The 18,263-nt window shown below is 34.1% G+C and overlaps 1 protein-coding gene across 1 annotated transcript; it reads right to left on the minus strand.

The window, feature by feature from the left end:
* Positions 1 to 8,262: 8,262 nt before the first annotated feature.
* LOC122569796 lies at positions 8,263 to 12,372 on the minus strand. The gene is made up of 4 exons (XM_043731389.1): positions 12,171 to 12,372; positions 11,367 to 11,595; positions 10,187 to 10,438; positions 8,263 to 9,482 (listed from the first exon to the last, which is right to left on the minus strand). Exons 1-4 carry the CDS (start codon positions 12,268 to 12,270, stop codon positions 8,771 to 8,773), a joined length of 1,293 nt encoding a protein of 430 aa, XP_043587324.1. The 5' UTR covers positions 12,271 to 12,372; the 3' UTR covers positions 8,263 to 8,770.
* Positions 12,373 to 18,263: the final 5,891 nt, after the last annotated feature.

An 18,263-nucleotide genomic window follows, 5' to 3' on the forward strand; every position in this document is an offset into this window, starting at 1 on the left:
TTAATTATTGTAATTATTTAGAATGTATGTGATCGTTAAGCGTTGCAGCACGGTTGGCTTAACTCGATCGAGTAGCAGTTGAAATGTTTTGTCAGTGTCTAAACTGTCAATGAATAGGATCTGATAAGCGGGTCTATCGCTATTCGAACGTTTAGAATTTTATTAGTTGCCAGCGTTACTATCTAGTGACACCGGAAATTACATATCAAATACGGAAATGTTCGGTAAAGTATAACGCTTGACAGCATGTTGAAAGCCGAAACGCAAATTACAGATCGAGATTGCACACATCTACGTGCACTATGTAGTTTCGTCAATAATTTTATTAATACGCGATGACCTACTTTGAATAAACAACAAGTGGGACAAAAGCAATTCGGTATTTTAGCTCGTCGTCGTTGGTATTCCAACAACTGCACGACCAATTAAAATGATTCGTCAATGGGATGTTTCCATGTCGGAAAACAAGTTACTGGGTGGTGCCTGGTTTCGGCAAAACAAATTTCTAAATAAACTTCGTTTCTTCGGTTCTGTTCGGAATAGCGTGAAATTGCATAGAAGTCGGCAAGTTATTTTATTAATTATTGCATTATCTAGACGAAAAGAAGAAAAGTGTTCACGAAACGAATTCGTTGTTTCACAGAAAAACTCATAGATTGATTTTAGATACAAAAAATGTAGCGACATTATGATTCAAGGACAAACGTGATCAACTCTGTTCGATCGATCGCTTGGGTATATTTTTAACCGTAATTGAGAATAAAAAATACGAGAATGTGGTAATTAAATACCACTACGACGTAATATCAACAATCGATTTAAATGTAAAATTTAATTAGAGACAACTACGGAATGAAAAATAGCTGAAAGGAAAAAATCAAATCGTTAATCAATAACAGCGTTTCCAACGAGAATTACAAGGAAAAAGATGTGTAACACGATTCTTCGATAAAACCTGTCGTTTCGAGTTACTACACTTCCTTAAGAACGACTCCTTTTCGACTACTCTTCATGCGTATCTGTCAATAACCTCTCATGGGGAATCCTACGGCAGTAGGTCGACCGGTTGTCGAGTCGCGGTTTTTCCCCGTTCCCAACATCACACCGTGTAATTCGAGTTCGTGCAGGCGATATTCCTCGGTGATTAAAACCTTTTCCTCGTACATTTAAGAAGCTAGTACATTGGAGTGTCTTCTTATTTGAGTATATTAGGAGATAAGGTGATAGAAGCGAGAAATCCTTTAATTTGAGAAGATTGTGGGTAATATTACATTCCCATATAGAAGTTTCCAAACATCAAAATACATTTTAGCAGTCTGTATATTGGATTGGCAACTAAGTGATTGCGGATTTTGTCATTACCACCTAACGATAAAATCCGCAATCATTTAGTTGCCAACCCAATACTTTAGTAGAGTGTATACTTTGTATTACTAGAATTTTTACAAAAGAAACGAACACGGGAAGGAAAGATTAATATTTGTTAAAAATTCATTTAAACCCCGTAAGGTTGCTCAGCTGTGAATCTATGAAATTTTGATAAAGAAGTTCCAGATTGATTATTTCGATATGCTGTTTGGTTCGACCAGTATTTTTATAATTACAGCGTCGATTATCATCAAAAGCAATCATGTTATTATCGATATTGTGTAACGCCCTATTAAAGATGTTGTCGCAAATAAAATATTCATATAACACGCTCAACGCAAATAGATGATTATGAAACGAGTAAAACAGCTGAATCGCAAGAAATTGTAACCAATTCCAAGAAGCTCGATTAGTCGTCGTACGTACCGCAGACGATTTACAACATTCACCACGCGAAACAGGTGAATCCAATTTCTGTAATTGCTCTTTCAGCGTATCCCTCGGATTTTGATATAATTGTCGCGCACTCATACAGAACATGTATTCGACGAATCGTACGTATGGAATGTTTAATGGAGGGAATGATACTCGCTTTTCTACCGAGAAGTGGTGCAACAAAAAAGCTGCCTTTACGAACCTGGTTAACGTCAAGGTTAACCGTTCCAACGTAGCAACCCCCGAAGATCTTCATTGCTTCTTCTACGTACGTTTCTTGTCGAGGCAATGGACTCTTCAAGGATGAAAAATTAAAAACGGTCTACGACATGACGAATTTGAGAAGTCTTCTGATAAAATGAGAACGCTTTAATCCTTGATTACAGATTACTGACCTTTGAGCAGGCTCTGAATTTTTATTTTATTATCATAATCTATATAGTAAGGAACTTTAGAAATTCCAGAAATCTTGAATATCTTCAGTAGCATTAGACGATTAAAGCAGTGGAGAATCTTATAATGTCGAAGACTTGAGAGTAATTGCATCGATCGTGAAAGACCTAAGTAGACGAAATGTATTCAACGCGATTAAATAAAATAATTAGGATAGATTAATGTTTGTGGCGTAACGATTTAATAAATATAATAAAATATCGAGACTAATTCGAGAGATCAGAAGTCTGTGACAATGAAAAAAATAAATGAAAATTCCATTGAAGCGTAAGATATCATATGTAGAAATAGCGTAATTATCTGAAAATGAATTATTTATAATTTTCGACTGAAGGTTACTTACGAAATAAACTTACGAGTGACCTAACGAATAGACAGCCTGAGATAAAAATCCGTGGCACTGTAACGCAATATTGCAGAACCAGGTGCAATATTTTTTAATACGAAGAAATGCCTCGAAGGAACGTTTAAATTAGTCAACGATTAATACGTAGAGGAAGTGGTTAAGTCGTAAACATTTTTCCTACATATGAAATCCTTCTAGGTAACATGACAAGCTGATAACAACGAGACGAATGATTCAGTTTCTTTAAGCATCAACCTGAATAACAATTGATCCCTATAAATTGTTACGATATTATATATGCAGCTGATCGTATAAACTCTGTTATCATTGTTGGATCGAGGTATTTTATTACAATTATAATTACGATATTTTATTGCTTACGATTACTGAGAATCTACCAACGACACACTGACAAAAGTGGAACCAATAGATTATATGCTATTTATTAATAATAATTGATCGAGCCTACATTACTGATTCTCGCTGTATTTCGATTGAATTGAATTCATGCCAATTTGAAACACAGAAAAAATGTATAAATATATCCGATATTTGGTAACGAGTAGCTAGCATAATGATCTCTTATAAATCCACAGACCCATATCATACCAGCTTTATTTATCACTTCACTGGAATTATATGAAAAATATTTGCAAGAAGATGATATTATAAAATAACAAGGATAAAAAGTATTTATGCCCATTTGTCAGACCATACGTATTGAAATAATTAAATTGTCAATTGTGTATTATAATTTTACATTGATATCTCTATTTACCTGTCCCCTGAGACTTGATTTGCTATAATAACGTAAATATATATTTTATTACACGTTAAGTGATATATGTGCATATTTCATCGTTGGTGTCATGATTTCATAACTCGAGGAACACGTTCTTCAAGCTGTCAAGAAACCTCATAGGTTTCAGTAAGATCATAAATATGACAGGACGATCGATCCTGTTTTATAAAAGATAATCTCGTTAATAAATTCAATTCGAAAAATAATTTGTCATTACGTTGAAAGAATGCTTTCTCGTATCCTTTTGGGAAACTAATTATATTTATATCAGTTTTGAAGCAACGCTGGGTACCTATTTATATTATTTTTCTCGATCGTTTCAAAATACGTTTACAGATTTAAAATATGTATTACATAGACACAACTGAAGGATCAAAGATAATTATCCTTCGAAGAAGCTAAATAAATTGTCAAAAAAACCTTCAATTTATTCAAACGATGAATAATCGTGTCTTCGATAACTTATCGATAATCTGTGGTTTCTAAATGTCACTTGTGAAATAACGATTCAAGTGATAGCATCGAAATTTAACGTTACGGACTATAAAAAAATATATTATAGAAAAAGAATTTTTAATACAAATTATATTAATCAGCGAATATCACATCGATAATTATACTTTGTTATCATCACGATTGTAACTCGGTACACACATTGAAACTTTCATCGAACAGAAAGATTTTTCATCAAATGGGTGATCCGTGACAGTAATTTACACGTGGATCAATTAAATGATCAAAGAACGATCCTTCCTGATACATGGACAAAGTACGGTATAATACTCCGTATATGGAAGATCAAACGTCTAATCAGGATAAGGAAATCCAAGGTCTGCAAGGGGATCGCGCAGCTGCAGGACAAGTCTGTTTAGATCCATGACCAGATTGTCTTGAGATCACGTGCGTCAACCGAGGAAAGGAAAGAAAGAGAAAATATCGCGATAATGAGCAGTCATTGTGTCTTATCGATTGTTAAAGGAAAATAAATCAGTTACGCAACGCTTCACTTCTTACTAATCGGCAGGTTCAATGAGAATTATCAGACGAATTATCATCAGGGTTCCATTTCAAACTGATCTATCTTCCTATACCTTCATGATCCAAATACATATATACATGTTTCTTGCGAAAGAATGAAAAATTCATGATACTTTATTTTACCGAACAAAAAGGATTTGTAACGTTTTTAGATATATAACGCAAGATTGCAAGGTGACAGCATTAGTTCGAATAAAAATTCATTTATATTTACTCCAAGCTCGAAGTATTATTTTCTTTGCGTTAGAAACAATTTTAGCGAACAAGAAGAATTTGTAACGTTTAAGATGTATAACGCAAGATTGAAAGGTGACAGCATTCGTTCCAATAAAAATTTATTTATATTTTCTTCAAGCTCGAAGTATTTTTTTGCGTTAGAAATAATTTTAGCGAACAAGAAGAACTTGTAACGTTTTAAGATGTATAACGCAAGATTGCAAGGTGACAGCATTAGTTCGAATAAAAATTCATTTATATTTACTCCAAGCTGGAAGTATTATTTTCTTTGCGTTAGAAACAATTTTAGCGAACAAGAAGAATTCGTAACGTTTTAAGATGTATAACGCAAGATTGCAAGGTGACAGCATTCGTTCCAATAAAAATTTATTTATATTTTCTTCATGCTCGAAGTATTTTTTTTTTTTTTTGCGTTAGAAAAATACAGTTGGGTCGAGAATAGTCGAAAGAAGGCAAAAGCGTTAAATCAGGTTTGTGAAACGATTCGTTTTCAATTAATCGACACTGATGAATCAAACTCGCGCATAAGGAAACGCTTTACAAGCCAGTTTCGAATGTGGACTCGGCTTTGGCAGGACTACCTGTAACTGGTTCCCACGAAACTGGCCTTAATCGACTCGTAAAAAGATGCCAATCGTCTATCATGGTTATTTATATCACGGCGAGTTTGCTATAGGATCTTTCGTATAGTTATATTATGATCTAACTTAGCAGATAGATAGATATGCCATTTTATTGTGAACGGCAACAGGAAATACTATCGAAGCGTACAGCTACAAAATCAGGAAGAAAAAAAAACTTCAAATAACGAGGGTCATTAACTGTGTCCTTGGGAACACTCCTCGGAAGTAGCAGAAATATAATGGTTGTCTTACTTATCATAATATATTGCTCTTTTGCAGTAGCGAATGGAAGTCTATCGATAAATCTGTCGATAAAATGGTCGAAATTTGTTGGAGGAAATGATCGACAGGCTTCTAACAGGAACGATCTTTGTCAAATTTTCCACCTTATTAAATAATAACGTGTTTTAGCAACTAGAATTCATAACACGGTTGAATGAATCGAATTACTACAAACGATATACGCACATATATCTATGATGATTTAAAACGGAATAAGAATAATTCCACAACTTGGTGATTTGATTAAATACAGTTTTATGATATACCTAATTACAGATATAGTCACAAAATATTTTGTTAAAAATATCTTATATAGTTGCTTGGTTTCCTTATAGAAAGATGAACTCAAACAAGAGCCATTTTTATTACGATTACTTCAGTTTAATAGTATTTCTAATAACTTGTGTAAACCAGTGTCATACGTATTCGAACTTTGTTACAATTACACTTACGCAATTACGTTTTGTACAGTTAATATGCAAAAATATGTAACATATCCGAAATATACGCTATTGGTTGTTAAAATATTTCGAATATTTAGTGAGCACGTATTTACTTAGATTCCATTCCTTCGATTTGCTTAAACATTCGCGGTCTGTTCATAGCATTTCTTTGTTCCAGCACATTCCACCGTGATAATTACCGCGTGGTATTCGGAAGAGATCGAAGATTTATATCGAACGAACAATAGACATCGATGATCCATCGAATTCGCAATTCCACTTCTGGAAATAATGAATTAAACGAGTTGATTGCAAGTTAGTTAGTATACTATAGTACTATAGTACTCAGTTGATCGGCCGAGGCTTGATACAACCAATAAACACCATTATTCGTGAAAAGACGTGATCGAAACGCGCAATTGTTCGTCGATCTGACCAGTTACCTGCGTTTGACGAGTATACGCTTGTATTTATTTACGCACTCCATCACCTAATCCCGTGACAGGTTTCTAAAACTAAATTCCGCGTTAATTGGTCAAGGTCGTATCGATCTCTTAGCAACGCGTCTCCTAATCACAAACTGATATCCAACGTTCCTTCCCGACGTCTTGTGACACACACGTTCACTCGTCAATGGCGATTTTAATTAACGAAGGATACAGAGTTTGTTGAGGACGATTTATTATTTGAGATATAGATCATCCATCATCAAGTACACGCGTGAACGCGATACAAAAGTCACGCCGCGTAAAAAGCAGACACAATAGCTTCCGCATGATCGCGTAATTTAAATGAACTATCAGTTAGATGTTCAATTATGCAACGCGATTTAATACAAAGATACGTTTAACGTAGAAGTTTCATTGGCTCTGGTTTATTTGCATGCGATATTGCAATAGTTGTTTTATTTGCAACTTTATTGCAGGGGGAGTTATTGGTTGTATAACCAGGAGGAGGTGTGTCAGACGATTTATTCTTGAATATCGATAAGATTGATTCGAGTAAACGATTATAACGAAGGCTGGTAGCAACCGCTAGAGAACAGAAACAGAGGAAAACCACTGGAAATATCCGATCGGGTTATTAAGAACGAAACAAACAAGAGAGGAAAAGAGGAGGAAGAAATCGCGCATCAGAAAAATCAAAACACGATTTGTTTCATTTTTCTTCGATTCCTATCGGGCAGGTTTTAATTAGTTGAGTTGAGCATTGTTAACGTTTGGCGGGTGAACAATTTTACCGTGCGAAAAGGAATTCGTTTTTCGATCGTCCGTTGTCTCTCATTATCTGATCGTGTCAATGCACGCCGTGAATAGAAATACGAGTTGGCTGCCGGTTGATCAAGATAGCGAATGGATTTATAAAAGCATTAAATTTCTAGTCCCTATGCCAGTGGCGATGTAAGAAAACGAGGATGCCACAAATTGAAAAGGAGAATGCTATTATCGCGAAGAAAAACGCCTGCAGTTACCCAACGGTGGGAATACCTGCAATATGTTCTCGTCTCGATTAATTAAGCTGCGTGTCTCTGGATGATTCAATGAGGAAACGACGACAAAGGATGCGCGTTGTGTTTCATTGCGTAATCGCTGACTGTTCTGATCATATACTTTTGACGTAAACTGACCACTGTGATGGACAAATACTTATATCGAAATTTTGCTCAAAAGTCGATCTTAAGAATTCAGCCTTGACGGAGAAGATTTTCAAAGTAAATGGCAAAAATTGCCTTTAAAGAATTGCGAAAATAACGTTCCAATGAAAATTAACGGTATTCGTTGAAGGCTTTTCTTCAAATAGACACGTTTCGCTATAATAAAATTGCTCCATCTATTCTGCAAGATCAAATTAAACAAGTTACTTCTTATACTACTATCATCCGTTTCTAATAAATATTTTTTGATCATCAAATTTTCAAGCATTCATTTCCTCCCGCTTAAATGATTTACGTAGAAAGAATAGAATCCTGCACTGTGAAGGAATCGTGACTTTCATTGAAACACGTGTCTCCTTCCGAACATGATTAATCGAACATTATCGCAAATTGCTTTACATAACGCTTCGCTTGGGTCCATGATAAAGCAAATCGAAGCAAAAAGGGCGATTCTCGTTTGAATTGCGAAGAAGCAACATGTAGCTGGTAATCAGTGTCAGCACGTAAGAGAGAAGAATGAAGAACGTTTATAGAATTGATCGAAATGAATGATATGCTAATCAATTCTTGATACTACGAAGTACGTTGGTACTTTCAAGTAATGCATTTTATTATTATTCAGTTGTAAAAGTTACAAGATCATCTACGATTATATTTCGGAGAGGCTATAAAAGTTCTTTTTTTACCAAGAAACTTAATTAATTTACAATTGCCAATTTGCCATGAAAAACAATTGTAATAACGATCACATCGATATGCACAATATATATAACGCATACGATTTAGACATATGTATATAATTAATTTATATCAATAATTAACGACGACAAACAATCGTCAAGAATTAAATAACATAAATATAATATAATATAATATATATATAAATAACAGAAATATAAATATAAAAGATAGAAGATAACGATTCATTATTATTATTATTTATATAACGAATTATTATTTGTATTAAGAATCTTAGCTGAGATTCTTGTTCCCAGAACGAGGAAAGAAATTATTTTGTTAAATAATTTATGTTATTTATATTATTCCGTTATCACAGAATATTATACTTGGCGTTCCTCTCGATACGCGTTATCTTCTATCGTATACCGATTCGTTACCTGTAAGTTTCTTTCCAACATTAGGAGGCTCCATGTACATGGTTTCGTTCCTAGAATTAGTCGCTGTTTTCGAGTAATCAGAGACTCGAATAAAAGGTATAGAATTTTTCTGTGCTTGCTGCGATGAGAATAATTTAACAGAAAAATCTTGGAACATTCGTGGCAAACTAGTAAATACTCTCAGCAGTGGGAATTCGCAAAACGAAGTGTCTTTTTTACGAGGCATTCCGTTATTCCTCTCTTCCCGATAGAATTTAAGAGTAATAATCAAAGCCTCTTTGGTTGTTAGAACAGACGTTGACATACTTGTACTTTCGAATATATCTGACAATTGAGCTTGATTCATCGTTATATCATTGATGGCCAGATTGCAAATTGATTTTTCATTCAGATTGACGATCGATGGATGGTCGTTCTGAAATTTCTTCGAAATCCCATCGTACTCTTCCATTTTATTACCATTTTTCGCCATGGCTTCGTCATCCGTCGGTCTCAAGTTCGAACCGCTGACACTGATCCTCGTTGAGGTGAATACGCTGGCAAGTCGATTCTTGTGCAGCGTCGTCGAGTGTTGAATTGGCGATAAATTATTGAAAGTTCGAGCAGGGATATCTAGCTTTTGGTTTCTAAACTTCTGGCGACTCTCGTTCGTTTTTAAGTCTTTGACTTTTAATTGTCCCAATCTGGAAATTTGTTTGCACAAAATTTCTACGATAATTGACTGATAAAAATACCGACATATTGGACTCGTCGAAAAATTCGTAGCAAAATTTTCGAAAAATTTGAAAATATTCTATCTTTGTAATCAATATTTTTTACTATGCTTTTTTTATTATGCCGTTCACTATTTATCGTATAACTTTATAATCGCTGCTTCAAAAAAAAAAACGCATCTTTTAGCAATAGATTTCTTGAAGTAATTTCGCAGGTTTCTGGAATATTCAATTCGTAAGGATATTTTGTAAAGATTATTTATTTTTCATGTAAATGCAAGATCTCTAATCCGTAAAAAATAATACTGCTTTTATCGACAAATGCCAGATCGTTCTCTTTAATCAATGCGTTTGGTCTGAAAGCAGTATTATCGAGCAGTATTTTACAAAAGAATATAATAAATAATTCTCTTCAAATCTTATTAAATTCACAACGTTGAAAGCTATGTGTATGTACACAATGTTCTATAACATGTAACATCTGCACGATAATTAAATACATGATATAAATATAATAGAATAAATCTATCAGGATTATTTATAAAACTATTAGAAACACTACGAACTTTCCGACAACCCGATAGAGTCTTTGATTTATAAGTAGAATATCTGATGACATTCGATTGGAAAGAAAATAAGAATTATGACAAATACTGAAATGTTCGTGTGCCAACCTCGAGCAAATTTCCTTCTTCCATTTTAACTTCTTGGTTCTTTTATCGGTTAAATAACTGCGCCTGGGTGAATGTTGCGAAGAGTTAGCGTAATCGTCTCGGAGAGATTCGGCATATATGTCGTCCGTCGTAATATTCATAGGACGTGCTTCTATCTGAGCTTGCACTATTGTCGTATTTCTACAAACCTCGGAGGAAGAATTTGTGATATTATCTAGTTGATTTTTCAGCGCAGGTGCCCAAATCGCTGTTCTGGAACATTTTGTCACACTCGATAATTCTCAATTTGCGTTCCACTTAATGGAACTTCATTTAGTATCGGAACTAGTGACATTTCTTATCTTTGTGATCGTTAACGATTCTTTTTTCTGCAAAGAACAAACAGTTCCAGACTCTTCGGTTTTGTAACTAGCACAGAAAATAAACAAATGCCTTTTTTTTATTTTTTATAAAACTAATATCGTTCTTTAGTCAGATAAAAAAAATAATTACTTATAAAGTATTGATATTCGCTGTACCACTTCAATTATAATAATTTCCCTATAGTATAATGTATTTAGATATATATATTCGATAGTTCATAGTTGGTAATAGTATTCTAGAGGATTAAGGAAGTAATTTAATAACAATACGGTGTTGTTATTTCTGCATTCAGAGGTAGAATTACAATAGCTATTATTTTATTATTTGAATAAATCTATCAAACCGTTCTGAGCCGAAAAACCTTTATTGCACTTTTTTACATGGGCTAGGGATAAAAAACAAAAGAACATCTTAAACCTATCGATTATATCTAGAACTATTTTCTAGTTACTATTTATTGTAACTAGCGCATCTGCATGTGGATGGCGAGCACGAACTCACGTTGTCATTTACAACATACAGTTAATCGTAAAATTTGAAACGAATAAAGATCAATTTTGGTTATTCCTTGGAAATATGAATACGGCGTAATTTTTAACGGAAAGAAAACGATGTGTAAAAAGATAAGTAGTTTTTTTTAAATAAAGTGATTATTACGTCTAACAGATTGCCAATTCATCTGACAAGTTAATTCGTCTTTCTCGGTTAACAGATTAATTCACTGCTAAAGATATTTAGCTCGTCAATTAAAAATCACCGATACTATCATTATCCGGATGTAAGTGTTTCTAAATTAATAAATAAACACAATTATTACCTGCGTCCGTTGTGAGGCAACTTTGCAGAAACAGTCCGCGTTTCTTCTGAGAAAACCGGTCTTGCCTCTTGCACGAGTTTTGTTTCCTTAGTTTTGTCCAAATTTGTAGAACTCTCTTTTCTATTTGGCACATTGGAAGAGATTTTATCCGGGCAACAGTTTCGTTCTGAATATGGCACCTTAATGCGAACTATAGTTGATTCGGTCTCTTCGGCAAGTTCGCTACCATCTAAAAAAATTCGGCCACGGTTTTATATCCTTCGAATTAATGAAATTTTTAATTATAAAAATACGCAGAATACACGTAATATGCGTAAAATATTCAAACTCTCATTTCTTTCAATCATTTCATCTTTTTCATTTGTCACCTTCACATCTCTTCAATTTGCATAAATATCTACAGTCTGATGATCAATTATGCGTGATTAATCGTTTCAACGATATTTCTACGTGCTTTATTTTTCAATAACATAAACGAAATATCGTATCACGACCAAGTTCACTGACAAAAATATTTTTTTCGATCAGTCGATCAATTTCATTGTTCGGACAATAAATAGATTATGCTAGTAGATCGTATCAGTAACTTTAACAAAACTCGATGTCGTGTTCCATTTAATCTGCTTGTCTTCTTGCTACTGTTAATCTCGTAATTAAATGTTCACAGGTATAACTTTTTGTGTTGCGATTAAAACTTACGATTAATTAACGATGTCGTTTGCCAATAATCGATGTGATGCGTATGAAAAATTCGAATTCAATTATCAGTAATGAATATTGAAGGAATTAATAACACACACTCACCGTCATGTTGATACAACTTCTTACAGTAACAATACTGTCCGATATAATAATTTACAATCTGAATTATAGAAGATAGCAACACACCCAGATACAGCAACATTTTATTCTTACGTTTAACGTCTATATCATCGACAAACTAGTGTACGTTAAGCTATGGATTATTCGATACCGTCCAACAAATAACGATATAACGAAGAAATAAGAAAAGTCAATGTCAAACCGATAAATATTATGGAATACCTGTATTCGTCGTATGATTACCTTCATCGTTAACAGCGTTCGTTATACATCAACTAAAACCTCGTTCAATTTTAATTAAAAACTGGAAAATCATATTTTTATCTAATGATAATATCAACTATTTATCATTTATTATTTCTCAATGTTCTTTTTATTATTAAAAACTAACGATTAATAACCGGTAATTTGTAATGGAAAATCTTTTAATTGGAAAACTTTCGAGAATTAATCGACTGATGCTCAACTACGCGTACTTAATTACATACGCTTGCAACTATATTGTCAATCATAACTGATTCCATAATGTAGATTCATTAATCGAAGAAAACATAAGTATAGACAAGTTTGCATACTATTTAACGAAGTACAAGCATTCTGATTGCGTAAAAATCGGTATGTGTTATTCTTAATCTCGTGCAATGTAGCAGCATGGGAAATTCTCGGCGTATCGTAATGAACGTTCGAATGATCGTTAACGACAAGAAATCAGTTACTAATTACGATAATCGACGTTGTTACGCAATCGACAATCACTGATACTTCAACTGGGAAACATTTCTGGAATTTAAAGTTGCAAGAAGTCACGCGATTTTTTCTCACAACTTCGTCCCGATCAACGTTACACAAGGATGTTGAATCGTGCAAATGGTGTCTGATACACGATTCTAACTAACATAAAACGGAACGTAATTGCCGGTTTCTCCGATTCGTAAAAGTTTCGCATAACCAGTGTGATAAAAATGATAGATGAACCGTATAGCTCGTTTGTTTTATGGTTATTTATATACGTATCTCTTCTTTTTTTCTTTTTTTTTTTACGTGGAGGAAATCCGCACGGACGCCAGGCCGCTTAATTTATATACGTATCTTAAGATTGAAATAACTTAAATGCTACATGTACCATGGACTTCGTCACAAAGATTGCCATATATAGCATACTGATATATAGAGTTGGATTTACAACTTATGTTCAAGGAGGAGAGAAACAGAATTATGACATCAAATAATAAGAAACGAGGAAAGCTAAATTTAGAAGAAGAGGATACTAAGAAACTGGGGAGAACTTTGCCGTTAGAATTTGGCCCAGGAATATTTTATTTGCGGTAGAATAAGAACTTGAAATAACGAGCCAATTTAGCTATTATAATTACCTTTGTTTCATAATTTTTATTTTGACGAAGAGTAATTTTATTTAACAACAAGACCAAGTAAGTCATACTTTTAAAGAATTTGTTCGTATCGAGTAACGAACAAAGTCTCAAACAAAATAATAGACGATTCAAGGTATTAAATCCTATCTTTTTCTTGCGTATGTTTCGCTAATGTATCAATAAATCTAGTTTATTGTACAAGACAACAGTATTTCCTTCTAAAAAAAAAAAAAAAAAAAAAAGTGAAACGATAAAGGAAATCGTGAAATTTGCATTTGCCTGATCGAGGCAAATTACGTGAAAATACCCATTGTTCTTCTAGTTGAACCTGAGGTCGAGGTCGAAGTCAAACAACAAGTTTCTCCGTCTAAAAATTATTGTTGTTGGCCAATTTCGCTTGGATCGTGTTTACGATTCAGTATCGGATAACGCGCCATAAATTTTCATCACGGTGCGTATCGAAAAATGCCGGATTTCCCTTTTATACGTTGAAAAATGTACAAACCTTTATCGAAACAGAATTAATACGATAATACATATACGCAATGAAGGAAATTAGAGACAAGAATGGTACGATTGGTATCACCGGGTTATTCAAAAGCCAACAGTGAATGTCATGAAATGATTTCACATTCGATCGGTTTTGTTTAGCGCAGAATGAATGAGAAATTTTTATTACATTTAAATCTACCCGATTTTTCCCGTTTATCCATGTTACGCAATTGTATGAATTTATTATACAGGATATTCATCGCGGTGTGATGATCAGTGATCATGATCGTGTTCAGGATTTTCGTGATTGTCCTAGTCCTTGATGAGAAAGATGTCCTAAATAAAAATCGTTGATCAACGTTGAATCAATAACACGATGCGATCTAAAATAATTTCCAGAAAATGTTTTTCAAAAGTGTCGCGATGAAATTTTTGTTGCGTGAAATATTTTAAAGGCGTGTCTTGCTATATTGAAATTGAAAGGACTATACGTATATATCTAGGCACGTATTATATATAATATTGGCATTTTGTAGCCATTAAACAGCTGCGTATATGCATTAAGCGAGGTATGAAATCTTGGTTCATTTAATTCGCATAATTGCTACAAGAATCTGAACAGCCTGCTACAAGTTACATTTAATTAATTCCTTCAACTATTTTTTCCATCGTTACCGTCACCATTCATATACATATGTACACAGTATACGCATTTTAATTACTGCTGAAAAATTAATATAACACGATAGGAATACCAAAATTGTTAAAATAGAAATTAGTATGCAAATTCGTTGTTTATATATTACAAAAATGAAGAAAGTGGATGTAAGAAACTTGCGTTAACTAATGAAGTATGATAAACGTAATAACAAAGTAATAGTATGTAATAACTTCTTTCGGCCTGTCCTTGTCTCAATAAAGTTGTTTAAAGAGTTATTATACATAACAAAAAAATGTTAAGATGGCTGTTATTGTGCATTACAAGGAACAAAAATGCAGGCTTTCTAGGAACAAAGAGTCCTTGACTTGCGCTCCGTATATCTACGTTCACGTCAGGACTATCTCTCAATAACGTAAACGTATCCTCGATATATATATTTATTTTAATTAATATTTCTGAATTGTAGAACATTCAGATCCTCGATTACCAGATTTTTTACTCTTCGTGTTTTCAAACCTCCCACCTTCTCGAATATCCGAATTTTCGAACATGCAAATTCTTTACTTTTCAATTAAAAATTTCATTCCCAAAGCGTTCGATATTTCAAATTTCCAATATTTTTTCATCCACATCGTAGCGTTTCAACTTACATTCCCATTTTTTGTTCCTTACGCGAATATTACTGCATTCTATTTCCGATTTCGTTAGGGGTAAATCGGCTTCCTTCCTCTAATTATTATCGTGATGATCGGCCGGGTTTCTCTCTGAAACGCACTAATACAACTCGTTATGAAGAGAAAGCAAAATGTTCGAGTTGATCCATCAACGTCGATGAATCATTGAACGTCTTAATTATTCCTCGGGCTTTCGAGTTGCATGGAACAAAGCCACGCTCGGATCCTTGCATAATCGTTCGACGAGTAAGCGCGTAAATGGGAAAGGTAAAACAATAAGAGAAATGACAATGATTAGCGTGGGATATCATTGGTGAACGACTCATCTTTGATTTTATCCGATAATAGACTCGTTTAACAATTTTTAGATTTATCTTGTATGCGGTGACTTCGATGAATGGAACAAAATGACATCATAAACGGTATTAGAAAAATTACGAAATTTGCTTATAAGAATGAAGGTTATTATAAGAATGTGGAAACGATACGATTAATTATTCCAACTTTGAACAGTTGTTTAGCTATTCATATACCACGAAGGAATGGTGTATAGACAGGCGAATTAAGATCGTATCTCGGCAGTTAATTTGCGTACCTCTTGTCACGCGTTTCAAGGTACAGGAGCACTTTCCGTCGTACACGTCGAACGAATTAAATCATTAGATCTTCCAGTTAATTGCAATCTCCGCGCAATAGTATTAAACCGGTGTAAACTCTTGTCTACGACAATAATATTATTAATAATAATAATATCGTGCACAAGAAAAGAAAAATAGAGTTTACACCCGTTTAATACTGTTGCGTGGAGATTATAATTAACTGGAAGATCTAATGATTTAATTCGTTCGACGTGTACGACGCAAAGTGCTTCTGTACCTTGTTTTGTTTATGACAATAACATTATTAACAATAATAATATCGTGCACAAGAAAAGAAAAATAGAGTTTACACCCGTTTAATACTGTTGCGTGGAGATTATAATTAACTGGAAGATCTAATGATTTAATTCGTTCGACGTGTACGACGGGAAGTGCTTCTGTACCTCGTTTTGTTTATGACAATAATATTATTAATAATAATAATATCGTGCGCAAGAAAAGAAAAATAAACGGGACAATCTCTCTCTCTCTCTCTCTTTCTCTCTCTGAAACGTTAGCAAAGGGTTATACATAATACGATTGAAATATTTGAAACAACAAATAGTTCTGTTACGTATATTTTACAGAATAACTTTGGTAAGAAAAGAAATCAAATGTTGATCTAGACGTCGTAAGTAACGTGATGTGAATGAGTTGGTAAACCTTGTTAAGTGATAAATTATACGATTTTATTGACAATTTATTATCATATGTCTCGGTGATTAATCCACTTCTAAATACACGTTTCTCTATGCTGCATGATCGTTCCTATTTTACATAATTATCGGCCTCGGCGTTTTCAACGTATATTAAAACTATCCCTGTACGCTCCCCTGTGGGAGGATCTGTATACCTAAATTCCTATGATAAATAAGACAACTTAATCAATTATTAATTATTATATCAAGGCTCGCAATACGCGCAGGATAACGTTCGTGTTCGAATTGGCCACTTCACCAACAACCATAACGCCTGTCCTTGTATTCAATTAGCGTTTAAAGAATCCATATAACATTCGTATTTAACGTTGAAACATTTTGACGTTTCATCTATGCATCTCAATTACAGCTATACGAATAATTGGTCCGAGTTTCAACATTGTAGACAATACTTTTCCCCCTCTATCTATGTATGGCCTCCACTTTTGCCCGAGGTTGACTGCAGACTGTTCAAAGAAACGATCTAGAACAAGGGCAGTATCGTTGCGCCATACAGCGTCCTTCTTTTCACCGAATCTTTGCGATATCGTTTGAAAGTTATTTAGATGAGATTGATCCTTCCTTCTCGTTCTTTTATCATTTTAGTCATCGTATACAGCTTACGCAGAGAGAGAGAAGGAAGAGAAAGGAAGAAAAAATAAAAAGAACATTTTGCATGTAATACGCTCGAGTTGAACGGCACCGCGTGTTATTTTCGGATTATTATTCGTAATGTACGGGGATAATATTTATATCTGAACGACGTGTAACCAACGTAAATGTTACACTGCACAAGACCACACCTACGATGCAAGGCTAAGACTTCTATCTAGCTTCCACAATGCCGATACGTAAGATTTATTTCCTCACATTCCACTAATTCTTATGCGTTTTCTTATCGGCCATTTCGGCGATCCTCTGCAATTGCTTCGCTCGTTCCTGCGAAATCGTTTTATCTATAGACGATCAAGTATGAAATAACAATTGAAATAATTCAACTATTATTTCATACACCGACGATAATAATAAGACTGATAATTTCGAACATTAATTCGCTGAATCATCAGTGAAATAGTTACAATTTATATCGATCGTTAATCGCTAAGCACTTTTACGTTACGTGCTACTGTTTCTCCTCCTAAATCACCGGTCCACATAAAACAGGGATATGGTTTTAACGATATCCATCATAAACCCGTCGTTCTTGCCAGTGAAGTTCTCTCACGTGCTAGTAATTTATTATCCTCGATTTCATCCTATGTTTAGAGGCGTGACGAACCAACACACTCGCATTACATATTCCTACGATACACTAGAGAACAACGAAAGTGCACCGTTCAATGACAATATCACTTTAATAGAGAGACAAGGTTGAATTTGATTAGTCAAAGGGAATCGACGACAGGTGCCATTTAATATCGCAGGATAAAAGGAAAACTGGAAAAGGGAAAGATACGAATAACAACGCACCATGTCAATCTTAATTGCTTTCACGTGTTTCCTTCTCTCATTCTTAAACGGCGTAACGTAGCTCGATGT

This window comes from Bombus pyrosoma, linkage group LG7 (genome assembly GCF_014825855.1).
Source record: "Bombus pyrosoma isolate SC7728 linkage group LG7, ASM1482585v1, whole genome shotgun sequence".
Lineage (NCBI taxonomy): Eukaryota > Metazoa > Arthropoda > Insecta > Hymenoptera > Apidae > Bombus > Bombus pyrosoma.